This window comes from Mytilus edulis, chromosome 1 (genome assembly GCF_963676685.1).
Source record: "Mytilus edulis chromosome 1, xbMytEdul2.2, whole genome shotgun sequence".
NCBI classification, from domain to species: domain Eukaryota; kingdom Metazoa; phylum Mollusca; class Bivalvia; order Mytilida; family Mytilidae; genus Mytilus; species Mytilus edulis.
This window is the reverse complement of record NC_092344.1, coordinates 100,963,615-100,975,289: the sequence shown is the minus strand read 5'-3', so window position 1 is coordinate 100,975,289 and position 11,675 is coordinate 100,963,615. Positions and strand designations below refer to the sequence as shown.

The following is an 11,675-nucleotide window of genomic DNA, read 5'->3' as shown; positions in this document are numbered from 1 at the left end:
TCCTCAATAAATTCGAAAATCTGAGTTTCACAGGACCTTCCTTTCCTGAAACCATGTTGTAATTTGTACAGAATTGTGTTGTTTTCACCATGGGTCATAATTGATGATACAATTATATGTTCCATTACCTTACAGCAAATTGACGTCAGTGAGATTGGTCTATAGTTTGAAGCAGTATACTTTTGGCCCTTCTTATAGACCGGAGACACGTTAGCTGAGCGCCAGTCATTTGGAACCACTCCAGTATCTAAGGATTTTGAAAACAGTAACTGTAGGAGAGGTGCTGTCTCACTGTGTAGTTCTTTGAGGATTCTAGGTGATATTCCATCCGGACCAGGTGATTTGTTTGGGTTCAGGTTTTTCAGTAGTTTGTCTATGCCCTCTGTTGTTATGGTTATGTTTTTCATAGTTGGTGATGTATTCTTAGTTTTCATTCGCTTAGATGATATAAATTGATCTTTTGTGAATGTGCTTTTTTCAGAGAATGCAGATTGAAATTGTGCATTTAGGATGTTCGCTTTATCCGCTGGTTCAGTAAACAGTTTTCCTTCTTTCATAAGTGATGTTATGCCAATCTTTTCTTTCCTTTTATGTTTAACAAAAGACCAGAATTTCTTCGATCCCTCAAATGGTTTCTCATCGTTTTGAGGAGTGATAATATCTTCGATGTATTGCCAATACGCATTTCGTTGTTTTCTTTGTACATCTTTCTTTAGGGCTTACTTACATATCAAGTTTCTTTGTATTTGTATTTGTATATGTTTAACTACAATAATAGTCACAGGTCACAGAGGTCGTCATAGGTTCAAAGTTCTTTGGAATATACCCCGTGCATTGTAGCCTAGAAACACTCCCGGGCCTATACATTTTACAAAGGGGTCCATTGGTCAAGTGCCATTCAAGATACATGCGATAACGATTTACGGATATTTGTGTATCCGACATTGATCTAAGTGTTATTTACTAAGGTCATTTTTTGGCACCAGATTGAAACTTGATATGTAAGTAAGCTCTGGGAACGGTATTTATGTTCCTGGTAAGCTGAAGCTTGTCGTAAAAATGAATTTGCTTCGATTTAGCAGCTTCAAGAAACTTTTAACGTTAAAGTTCGCTCAGTCACTCCCAGTGCTTCAGCAAACACAAATAAAGGCGTATCATTGGTACGAAATTATCAAATTTTCAGATAGGCCTGGTACGTAAAATCATAGATATGATAGCCATAGATGAGGGTCATAATGGGGGTACCTAGACTTGGTGTTACTAGTTTCGACACTTGTAAAAATCTTTTTATGCCCCCTCCATAGCTGAGGGGGTATCAATTAGTTTTACCCTTGTCCTTCTGTTCATCAGTACTTCTTAGCTGCGAAAACGTAGGTCTTAAAGTCCTTTTGATGATTTTTGATATTTGCGGACCATAGAAAATCAAAGGACAATAGAGCTACGTTTTCGCAGCTACAGTACTTCTGTGCACACTTCCCAAAATTGGTTTCGGTTCTCTAACTTTAGTTTGCCATAAGCAAATGTTATGCAACTTAACCACAATGTTTATTACCACAAAACACATATCAAGTTTGAAATTTGGTTGGTCACTTTTACTGTTCTAGAGTTATGCCCCTTTACAAATGAAAAAAATTGCAAAATTTTTCATTTTCTGTTCTCTGACTTAAGTTTGCCTCAACCAAATGCCATTAAACTTGTACACAATGCTTATAACCACAATACTCAGATCAGGTTTGAATTTTGGTGAGGTCACTTTTACCGTTCTAGAGTTATGCCCATTTAAAAATGGAAAATTGCTGACTTTTTTGTTTCCGTTCTGTAACTTAAGTTTGCCTCATGCAAATGTTATGCAACTTAACCACAATGTTTATAACCACAAAACACATATCAAGTTTGAAATTTGGTTGGTCAATTTTACTGTTCTAGAGTTATGCCCCTTTACAATAGGAACAAAATTGCAAAATTTTTCATTTCTGTTCTCTGACTTAAGTTTGCCTCAACCAAATGCCATTAAACTTGTACACAATGCTTATAACCACTGTACTCAGATAAAGTTTGAATTTAGGTGAGGTCACTTTTACCGTTCTAGAGTTATGCCCATTTACAATGGGAAATTGCTGACGTTTTTGTTTCCGTTCTGTAACTTATGTTTGCCTCGTGCAAATGTTATGAAACTTATACACAATGCTTATTACCACAAAATACTGATCAAGTTTGAATTTTGGTGGCATCACCTATATGATTCTAGAGTTATGCCAATTTGTAAATGAAAAAATTGCTGGATTTTTTGTTCCTCTTGTCTAACTTAAGTTTGCCTCCACTAAATGTTATCATATGAAACTTATACACAATGCTAATTACCCCAAAACTCACGCCCATTCACGTTCCCCCCTTTCACTTTCACACCCTACACATTTGCACCCAAAGTGATCCAAAGTCCGTTCACACTCTACACTTTCACACCTTTTTTATTGCTTTTGTAATAATTTTGTAATCAAGTTTTGGGTTTTTTTTTTCATTGTTTCAAAATAAAGTGAGATTCTGACAATGTTTTTTGTGTCACTGTGTTTAATAAATCTTAATCATGTTTTTTCATTGTTTCAAAATAAAGTAAGATTCTCACGTTTTGTTTGTTGTGCTGAACATAAAATCTTTAATTATGTTTTGCCACCATGAATAAGAGTATTGCTATTAATATTTTTTTTCATTGTGTCAAAATGAAGTGAGAGCTGTAAAACTCAATTATCTATCTTGTTTTTCATTTAAAATCTTCAATATTTTACTCATACATGTACCAAGCTAAATGCTTGCAGTATATTTACATCAAAGCAAGTTAGAACAACAATCATGATTTAGCTGTGTATAAATATAAATTAGCAGTAATCATACATAATAAGAATTTAATAATAAAACATCAAATTCATAAAAAAAAAACAACAAACAACATCAAATTGATAACTGGGTGCGAAAACATGTAGGGTGTAAATGGACCTTGGGAGCGAAAGTGTATTGGGCGCAAACGGACCTGATACAAAATTTGTGTAGAATCACTTTACAGTTCCTGAGTTATGTCTCTTTAAACTTTGTAGGCAAGAGGGGGTGTCATGTGTGTCCCATGGACACATTACCTTTTTTCTAGATTTTTTTTAATCTTGATTAAAACTTTTTTCTTTATATCGCCAAAGAAAAATTGGACTTGGTTCAACCTCTTAACCATGTATACACTCAGCAAGCGACCTGTCTCCTCTTGTCATTCATACAGATCTTATTTCCTGACTGCAACCGATGTAAGTGCACATGTTTAAAAGTCCTTGATTTCTTGGTTTTATTATTTCAACAACAGCATAACCTTCTCATTTGTTGACCAATTTTCTCCAAATAAATTACAATCCAACCATTTTTTAGAACCAGATGCTTTTTATTGCTTCCACTTCCTGGAATAATTTGTCTAGCAGATATTCAACGTTTTTTCAAAATCTAATTCTTTAATACTTGAAGAAGATGTTTGATGCTCTTAGTTTAAACATATTTATAATAGATTGGGAAACAAGTTTTGCAACTTATATTAATCCCTTTCCACTTTGCGGGTGCGAGTGCTGCCTTGTAGCGGCATTAGCCTACTCTTTTTCGAAATCTACAAGGGTGTCTTTAACGTGTAAGAGATATGGCTCTCTCTTAACACGGGTCAGCCATTTATTGTCCCCTTCTGACGGACTATCATCGTTTCCTCAAGACCATACTCGCAGATGGTGTCAAGGGAGAGCCGAAAATTGAGTTCCTGAAATTTTCATCCCAAACGGGAATCGAACCAGGAACCTTTGTGTTAGTAGTCCAATGCACTAACCACTTCACCACAGCGCTCTTTATTTGATGTTGTAGATTATGAAGAATGTTACAAGTAAACATGAAACTTATTATATTTGTAATTTACATGTATATTTTATATCAATTCAGGCAGGACAAGACAGAAAATCAGAAAACTTCAGATGCTTCTAACAAATTCACTGAATTAGATCCAGAAGGATGGAACGAAAGATGGAAAAACAGGAATATTGGTTTTCACAAAGACCATATTAATGTGTAAGATTAATTATTGAACAAGTAATCCAAAAAGGTGTAAAACCACTGAAGTAATATTAGCCACCTTAAGCTCTTTTCAACATTTTCAGCACCATTTGTTTATTTCTGATGCATGGAAAGCTTTTCTGAAAATCAACAGAAGAAACAAAATTTTGAACCCAATGGCATTTCTTAGCTATAAAAAATAGTATTCACATTTATTCTTAGATGCATGCTTTTTAATTAGTTGTTATTGGCTTTGAACTAGCTGTAAGTAACTGAACGTACTTTGAGATTTGTACTAAGATATTTTTTGTTATGGGGATGTATAAATACTTTGCTACTTCTTGTCTGTCACTTTGTTACATGTATTTTTCTGCTTGTTTCAGATATTGCTAATACCTTATAGTATAAGTTTTATATAAAACTGACAACAGTTGTACACCTGAGAGTGCTAAAGAGGCCATTTTTCATATATTTAATATTACCAAGATCATAACTCTTAAATAAAAGTTGATAGTCTATCAACTTTTTTTTAAGAGTTATGATCTTTGTAATACTAAATACAGGTATATGAAAAAAATAGTCCACCATTTTAGAACTTGTCCCAGATATTGCTGATATTAACCTATAGTGTAAGTTTTCTGAAAATGTGGCAAGAATTATACCTGTGAGAGTGTTAACAAGACCTGATGGATGGACAGTTGTTGGACAGATGGACAACAGGAGAAATCAAACCACTTCACAGTAAAACAGATCACATGAACCACAAACAGCTCCATACAAAACAATACCAGAAATGCAATCAACAGTGTGATCAATCAATGGGAAGTAAACTGGATTCATAAAATCAGTTCCCTTATGCAATTGTAACATACACACCAATCTTATCTTTAAGGTCAACACAGAGTGTGATAATGAAATTGATAATAAGTTGCAGTTATTATACTTATGCATTATATCTTGTTAGCCTTTTAAGACTTGGATGCATTATCATAATTATAAACATCACATACTTCATTTAGTACTTTAATTCAATTATAGGATGCTTGAAAAACATGTGAAAAGACTGGTCAACAAAAGAGAAAATATAAAGATTTTTATTCCTTTGTGTGGCAAATCATTGGATATGAAATGGTAAATTGTGTTGCCTTATTGCTAGAGTTTGCTTTTGTTTAGTCAGTTGTGAAAATGGTATCTTTGAATTATTGATGAATTCATTTATTTTCTCTATTAATTAAAAAATTCAATGATATCTATTTAATTGTATTCCATGTTGGTATATTTCCTTTATGAACAATGCAAATATCTAATTGAAAACAATTATTTTGACATTAAATGGAAAAATATAGTTTGATAAATGTTATTTATAAAATGTTTTAGACTTATTGATGAATGTAAAAAATGTTTAAATGTAAAGATTATCACCAAATCGTATTTACTTATTTTATAACAGAAACTAGTACATACTTATGTGCACTGAATCTAATGCAGGATATTTGTAACTTATATGGTTAATCATCAATGTTTCAGGTTAGCAGACCAAGGCCATACAATTGTTGGAGTTGACTGTGCAGAAGTGGCCTTTAAAGAATTCTTTGAGGAACATTCCCTTGAACACACAGTAGAACCAGTTGAGAACCTTTCAGGAAAAGTGTACACTGTAGGTCATTAATAATATAGATGTGTTTTAATGTGGGTTTGATATACAATCTTCCAAACCTTTCAGTGATGCAACTAATACAGGTTTAAAAGTCAATCAAAAACAAACAGGTCAACCAGATTAAACTGCATACTTATTCTGTCTATTATGCATCCGAACATAAAAATGTAAATAACAAAAATTTACCCTATGGGATAACTGATAACTTGAAAACAATAGAGAAGTAACACTACTAGATATTAAAAAAATCGGTATTTTGCTGACTAGGGTAACCATATCTGACACATAGTTATTTTGCTGACTAGGGTAACCATATCTGACACATAGTTATTTTGCTGACTAGGGTAACCATATCTGACACATAGTTATTTTGCTGACTAGGGTAACCATATCTGACACATAGTTATTTTGCTGACTAGGGTAACCATATCTGACACATAGTTATTTTGCTGACTAGGGTAACCATATCTGACACATAGTTATTTTGCTGACTAGGGTAACCATATCTGACACATAGTTATTTTGCTGACTAGGGTAACCATATCTGACACATAGTTATTTTGAAACAATGCTATACTATTTCTTATAAAAATGAGGAGATTCATGACCTAATAATTAGATATCTTTGAAACCTTGTAATTTGAAATATACTTTCAATGTATTTTAAGAAAAATGTATAATTGCATGTTACATACACAGCATTTTTGAAAAATAAAATTTTTATTGCATATTTATTGGGAAAAAAAGGAAAATCATATATTTTGGATGTTCCATAGTGCATGATGTTTTCTTGATTTATTGGCATTAAATGTTTGAACATCAGTGCATCTGCCATCAGTCACTTGATGTTAAAAGGATTCGTTAATTGTTCATTTTGTCTGTATTTTTTCTGAACTCGGGTCTTGTTTTATGTGAGGTATTGATGTGCTTCTATCATATGTACAGGCACGACTATTTACTATGGATTCTATGTCAACATATGGCAAAAGCGTTTTAAACAGTTTGTGTACATCACAATTCATGCACAGTTATTCATTGAAATATTTAATGATGAATATTTTCAGAGCAAGGACAAAAAGATCATGTTATACTGCTGTGATTTTTACAAGTTCAGTAGGTGAGTATACTCGTTGAAAAAGTAAGATAACACTTTGCAATCCTGTTGAATCTGATACCAACTTTATAGGCTCTTTTGAACTATCAACTGCTAACTGAAAAATACTTCCATATGTAATGAAATTGTTTTCTAGTTTTGCTTGTTTTGTATTAGTAAGTGTCCAAAAAAGATTGGAAACTACCACCATAATCAGATTTAATATTGGGTTTTATGTGTAAAAATATTTTACTTTCTCGATTGTTTGCTGTATTTTCTTGTCAATAAGCCCCATATGACAATGTAAAACAATTCAAACGAGAAAACTAACTGCCTTATTTACATAAGAACGAACTATAAAAAAATACAAGTGGACGTGGTCGGGTACTTGTACATCCCGACAACAAAAAGACATAATAAACAGATCTGGGAGTACTCACAGTAATCTGTCAGCTAGTTCAAAGCCAATAACAACTAAAAAATCATGCATCTAAAACTAAACTATCAATCCGTACATATCCAAAATCCAATGGATTTAGTGTAGAGACGTCATAAATGGTCAGAGAAAAACATGACCTTGTACAATGCCAAGTTAAAGGTATCGACAGATTGTAGTTCCATGACATTGCAGAACTCAGATGATATTTGGCAATATTAAAACAGAAAACCTTATAATCTACATAAATTAAACCAAATGGGGAAAAAAACCCACCAAATACCCAATATGTGAAAAAAAAAGAATAACAAATATGTGAAAACAACAAAGTAACCAATATATGAAAACAACAAATTAACCAAGATGTGAAAACAACAAATTTACATGCATAAATATATTCTTTATTTACAGAGATACAGCAGGACAATTCAATGGTATTTGGGACCGTGGATCTTTAGTAGCAATTAATCGACAAGACAGACAAAAGTAAGTAGTACTATTTAAATAAATAAACAAATCTTGGTTACATGATAGTGTCTGACCATAATTGAATATGCTGTAGTTATTATGTCATGAAGTTTTTAAAATCCTGATTCCACTGCACAGACAATTTTATTAAATAAAATATGAAAGTTGTTCTACTATTTAAAATCACAAGGAGCATTTAGTACAGGCTTTAATTTTAATAAAACATAAAAAAAATATATTGAAACAACTTTTCTGAGACCTTGAGGTTTCACTTTATTTTCAGGAAAATTGAATAAAACTTTATGAAAATAATAAAGTTTCCCTGCTTTCTTTGACTGAAATGATTTTTATAAATACTAAAAATATAAAAGTACACAATACTGATTTTATGAATTTAAGTAAAGAATTTTGTCGGTATGAAGCGTTTGTGTCTCCAATATATTTAACTTTTACAGATATTCTACATTGATGAAATCCTTGATGGCACCAGATTGTCAATATTTGGTAGATACCTATGATTATAATGAAGAATTATGGCCAGGTAAGATATCTTGATGAAGTCCTTGATGGCACAAGATTGTCAATATTTGGTAGATACCTATGATTATAATGAAGAATTATGGCCAGGTAAGATATCTTGATGAAATCCTTGATGGCAACAGATTGTCAATATTTGGTAGATACCTATGATTATAATGAAGAATTATGGCCAGGTAAGATATCTTGATGAAATCCTTGATGGCAACAGATTGTCAATATTTGGTAGATACCTATGATTATAATGAAGATTTATGGCCAGGTAAGATATCTTGATGAAATCCTTGATGGCAACAGATTGTCAATATTTGGTAGATACCTATGATTATAATGAAGATTTATGGCCAGGTAAGATACCTTGATGGCAACAGATTGTCAATATTTGGTAGATACCTATGATTATAATGAAGAATTATGGCCAGGTAAGATATCTTCTTTGTCAGCAATACCAGGTAGTCAAGCAAGGAAAAGGAAATGAAATCATAATTGAAACACGTTTTTAATCAGGGGAGACAATTGTTTACATGAAAAGAAGATTCACATTCCTGTGGTAAATAGTTTTGTTTTTGTGCACAAATGCAGTTTTTACAAATAATAATCACAGGATTAAAAAGTTTCATTGTCACAAAATTATCTATCTGTGATAATGAGTTTCAAAAGAAATTCAGTTTGAACTTGACAAGGGAATTTGTTAAAAATTTTCTAACATTTTTTATATTTTTTGTGACAATCAATATAAACGTGATTGATTGATTCCTGGTGTTTGACACAACTTTTACTGTTTTTTATTATTTTGTGGGGGTCAGTTTCTGGCAGAGGAAGCTGTAGTGCCTGGAGAGAACTGTTGACCTTTGGCAGGAAAACTGTCAATCCTAGTCCAATTAAGACTGGAGTCAAGTGCACCTGCCACATACATAGTTAGAACTCACAACATCACTGTTGACAGGCTAGTGATACAGTGGATTGAATACTTAAGCCAGTATTCACCTGCTGTCTCAAATATAAGAGAATGTCGATTTGATAAATGATTTTTCTTTTTCAGGACCACCACACTATGTATCTGCTGAACAGATTCAGTCTCTTTATGGTATGTGTAATTATAGTCTTAGTGAAACAATAAAAAACAACATACTTTGATATTCAAGACATAAGTCAGCAGTAGCACCATATAAAATTAGCTTACCTAGACTTATCTTCATGTTTTGAAGTTAAGATTGACAACATCTTCAGTAACTTAAATGTTATATTTAAAGTTCATTATTATTTTTGTGGCCCACATTTGCCATCTCAATTTGTTTAATTCTTCTCAATTTTCTTTGCTTTTCAGTTATTACTGAAATCAGCTTTCAGTATCAGTGACCCATGTATTTTGAATTTATGACCTCTTGAAGAGACCAAGACAACTTCACATTATATTTATTTTTGATGTTTGAGAATTGTTGTAGGGAAGATTAACATCTTTAAAAAAGTCACCAAATAAATCAAGTTACTATTGAGGGCCCTCATGGGGTTTTTGATTATGTGATTACTTGGCCGTTTTTTTAATGATTATTTGATTATTAAGCCAAATATTTCATGATTATTTGATTTCCTAGGACTGTATTTTTAGTTTATGATTATTTGATTACTAAAGATAAGCAAATATTTAATGATTATGTGATTATATTGGCAAAAAAATGGTGATTATGTGATTACTAGGACCCCCCCATGAGGGGCCTCACTATTGCAGTTTTGAGTAATCTGAGGCTCAAAAAGGAATGTTATTTTAGCTTTTATTAAGCAGTTTCCTTGAATTTTGAGTTTTTTCTCCATTTTTTATATGATCATATGACACAAATGCATAAAAAGTATGTTTGACTTGCTTATTTTATAGAAAGTATAAATACATATATTTTCATTTAAAATTTGTCACTTTATTTTTTTTTAACCAAAATACAATTTAAAATGTTGAGAGAAGATTTAGGTCATCTCCTGCCATACCCCATATGCAGTGTTAATGACATTCGATGGTTGTCGTTTGTTGGTGTGGTTCATAGGTGTTTCTCATTTCTTTAATTAGATTAGACATTTGGTTTTGCTGTTTGAGTGGTTTTACACTAGCCATTTTTGGGACCCTTTATAGCTTGCTGTTCAGTGTGAGAAAAGGCTCTGTGTTAAAGACTGTACTTTGACCTATAATGGTTTACTTTTACAAATTGTGACTTGGATGGAGAGTTGTCTCGTTGGCACTCATAACACATCTTCTTATATCTAATTAATATTACAAACCACTGAGACAATATAAAAAGAGCACCTCTTATAAAGGATCTTAAAAATAAGACAGTACATGTTGTAGCCTTATAACAGTGAAGTTAAACAAATGTATATCCCCCATAATGTATCTTTAGTTTTGTTTTGAATCTTCTGTTCATAACAGAATCATGTAAAACAGAAGTTGACAGTGTGATGCAAAACACTAAAAGTAAGGAATAAAGAAAATCTGAATGAGAGAAAATGTTTCTTATTTATAATTTAGTTTCTGACAATATTTACTAATTGTAGGAGATACTTGTGATATAGAGGATGTAGATACTGTAGACCATATGGAAGAGAAACACAAGAAATGGGGATTAGATTATATCAATGAACGTTTACATGTCATTACTCTCAAGAAATAATGATATCAAGGACATTATTTACTCAGATTCCTGCATTTAATATCCAGATCAATACAAATATGAATCATCCTCTAACTCAAAATCATTAATGTGAACAGTTGCAGAGGAGATATATTGTGTATATAACAACTTGTAGACCCAGTAGAGGTCAAGTTTGCTTGATGAGATTATTAAAAAATGCAGTTATTTAGATTATTTTGAATTGTAAGGAAAAGCTTTTTATAACACTTGCATTATTCAGAATAGCAAAATCTGCTTTTTATTTGCATTTTTTCAAAACTTCTTAAACAGGGGACCAATAATGGTGCTTACATATCGATTGTGAAGTGTATTTCATTAAAGTTTGAAATATTGGTCTTTTTATGACAATTCCATATTGAAGCAAAAATGTACAGGTGCAGTATTTTCTTGCTGTGCCAAAGACCCTTTGGTGGCCTTTGGCTGTTTTCTGCTCAATTCCATTCTCAATTTTACACATTGGCATGCTAGGCATACCCTGACTCATCCGAATAAACAACAACAAATGAGCACACTGTTGAGCTGCTGACCAAATATGAAGTCAATCTGTTCAGTTATAATGGAGTAATATGTGATGACATTTTTATGTTACGAATAGCATATTTTGAATAGGCTTTGAAAACAGAGATTGGAAAAACCACTTAATCATATATCCACGAATATGCAAGTTTTCAGCAATCCATGAAAATTGATACCCACGAAAATAAATGAATCCACAGTATATTCAAATGATATTAACCAATT

General features: G+C 32.2%; 1 protein-coding gene across 2 annotated transcripts; it reads left to right on the top strand.

The window, feature by feature from the left end:
* Positions 1-849: 849 nt before the first annotated feature.
* Positions 850-11,267, top strand: LOC139498217 (probable thiopurine S-methyltransferase). Of its 2 annotated transcripts, none has more exons than XM_071286586.1 (9): positions 850-1,001; positions 3,955-4,080; positions 5,104-5,196; positions 5,593-5,722; positions 6,787-6,839; positions 7,663-7,737; positions 8,175-8,260; positions 9,299-9,343; positions 10,798-11,267. In XM_071286586.1, coding segments are annotated over exons 1-9 (726 nt in total). In that variant the 5' UTR covers positions 850-999; the 3' UTR covers positions 10,914-11,267. The 2 variants fall into 2 exon arrangements, with proteins under 2 accessions (XP_071142687.1, XP_071142679.1); XM_071286578.1 differs by having other exon boundaries at positions 973-1,160.
* The last annotated feature ends 408 nt before the right edge of the window (positions 11,268-11,675 follow it).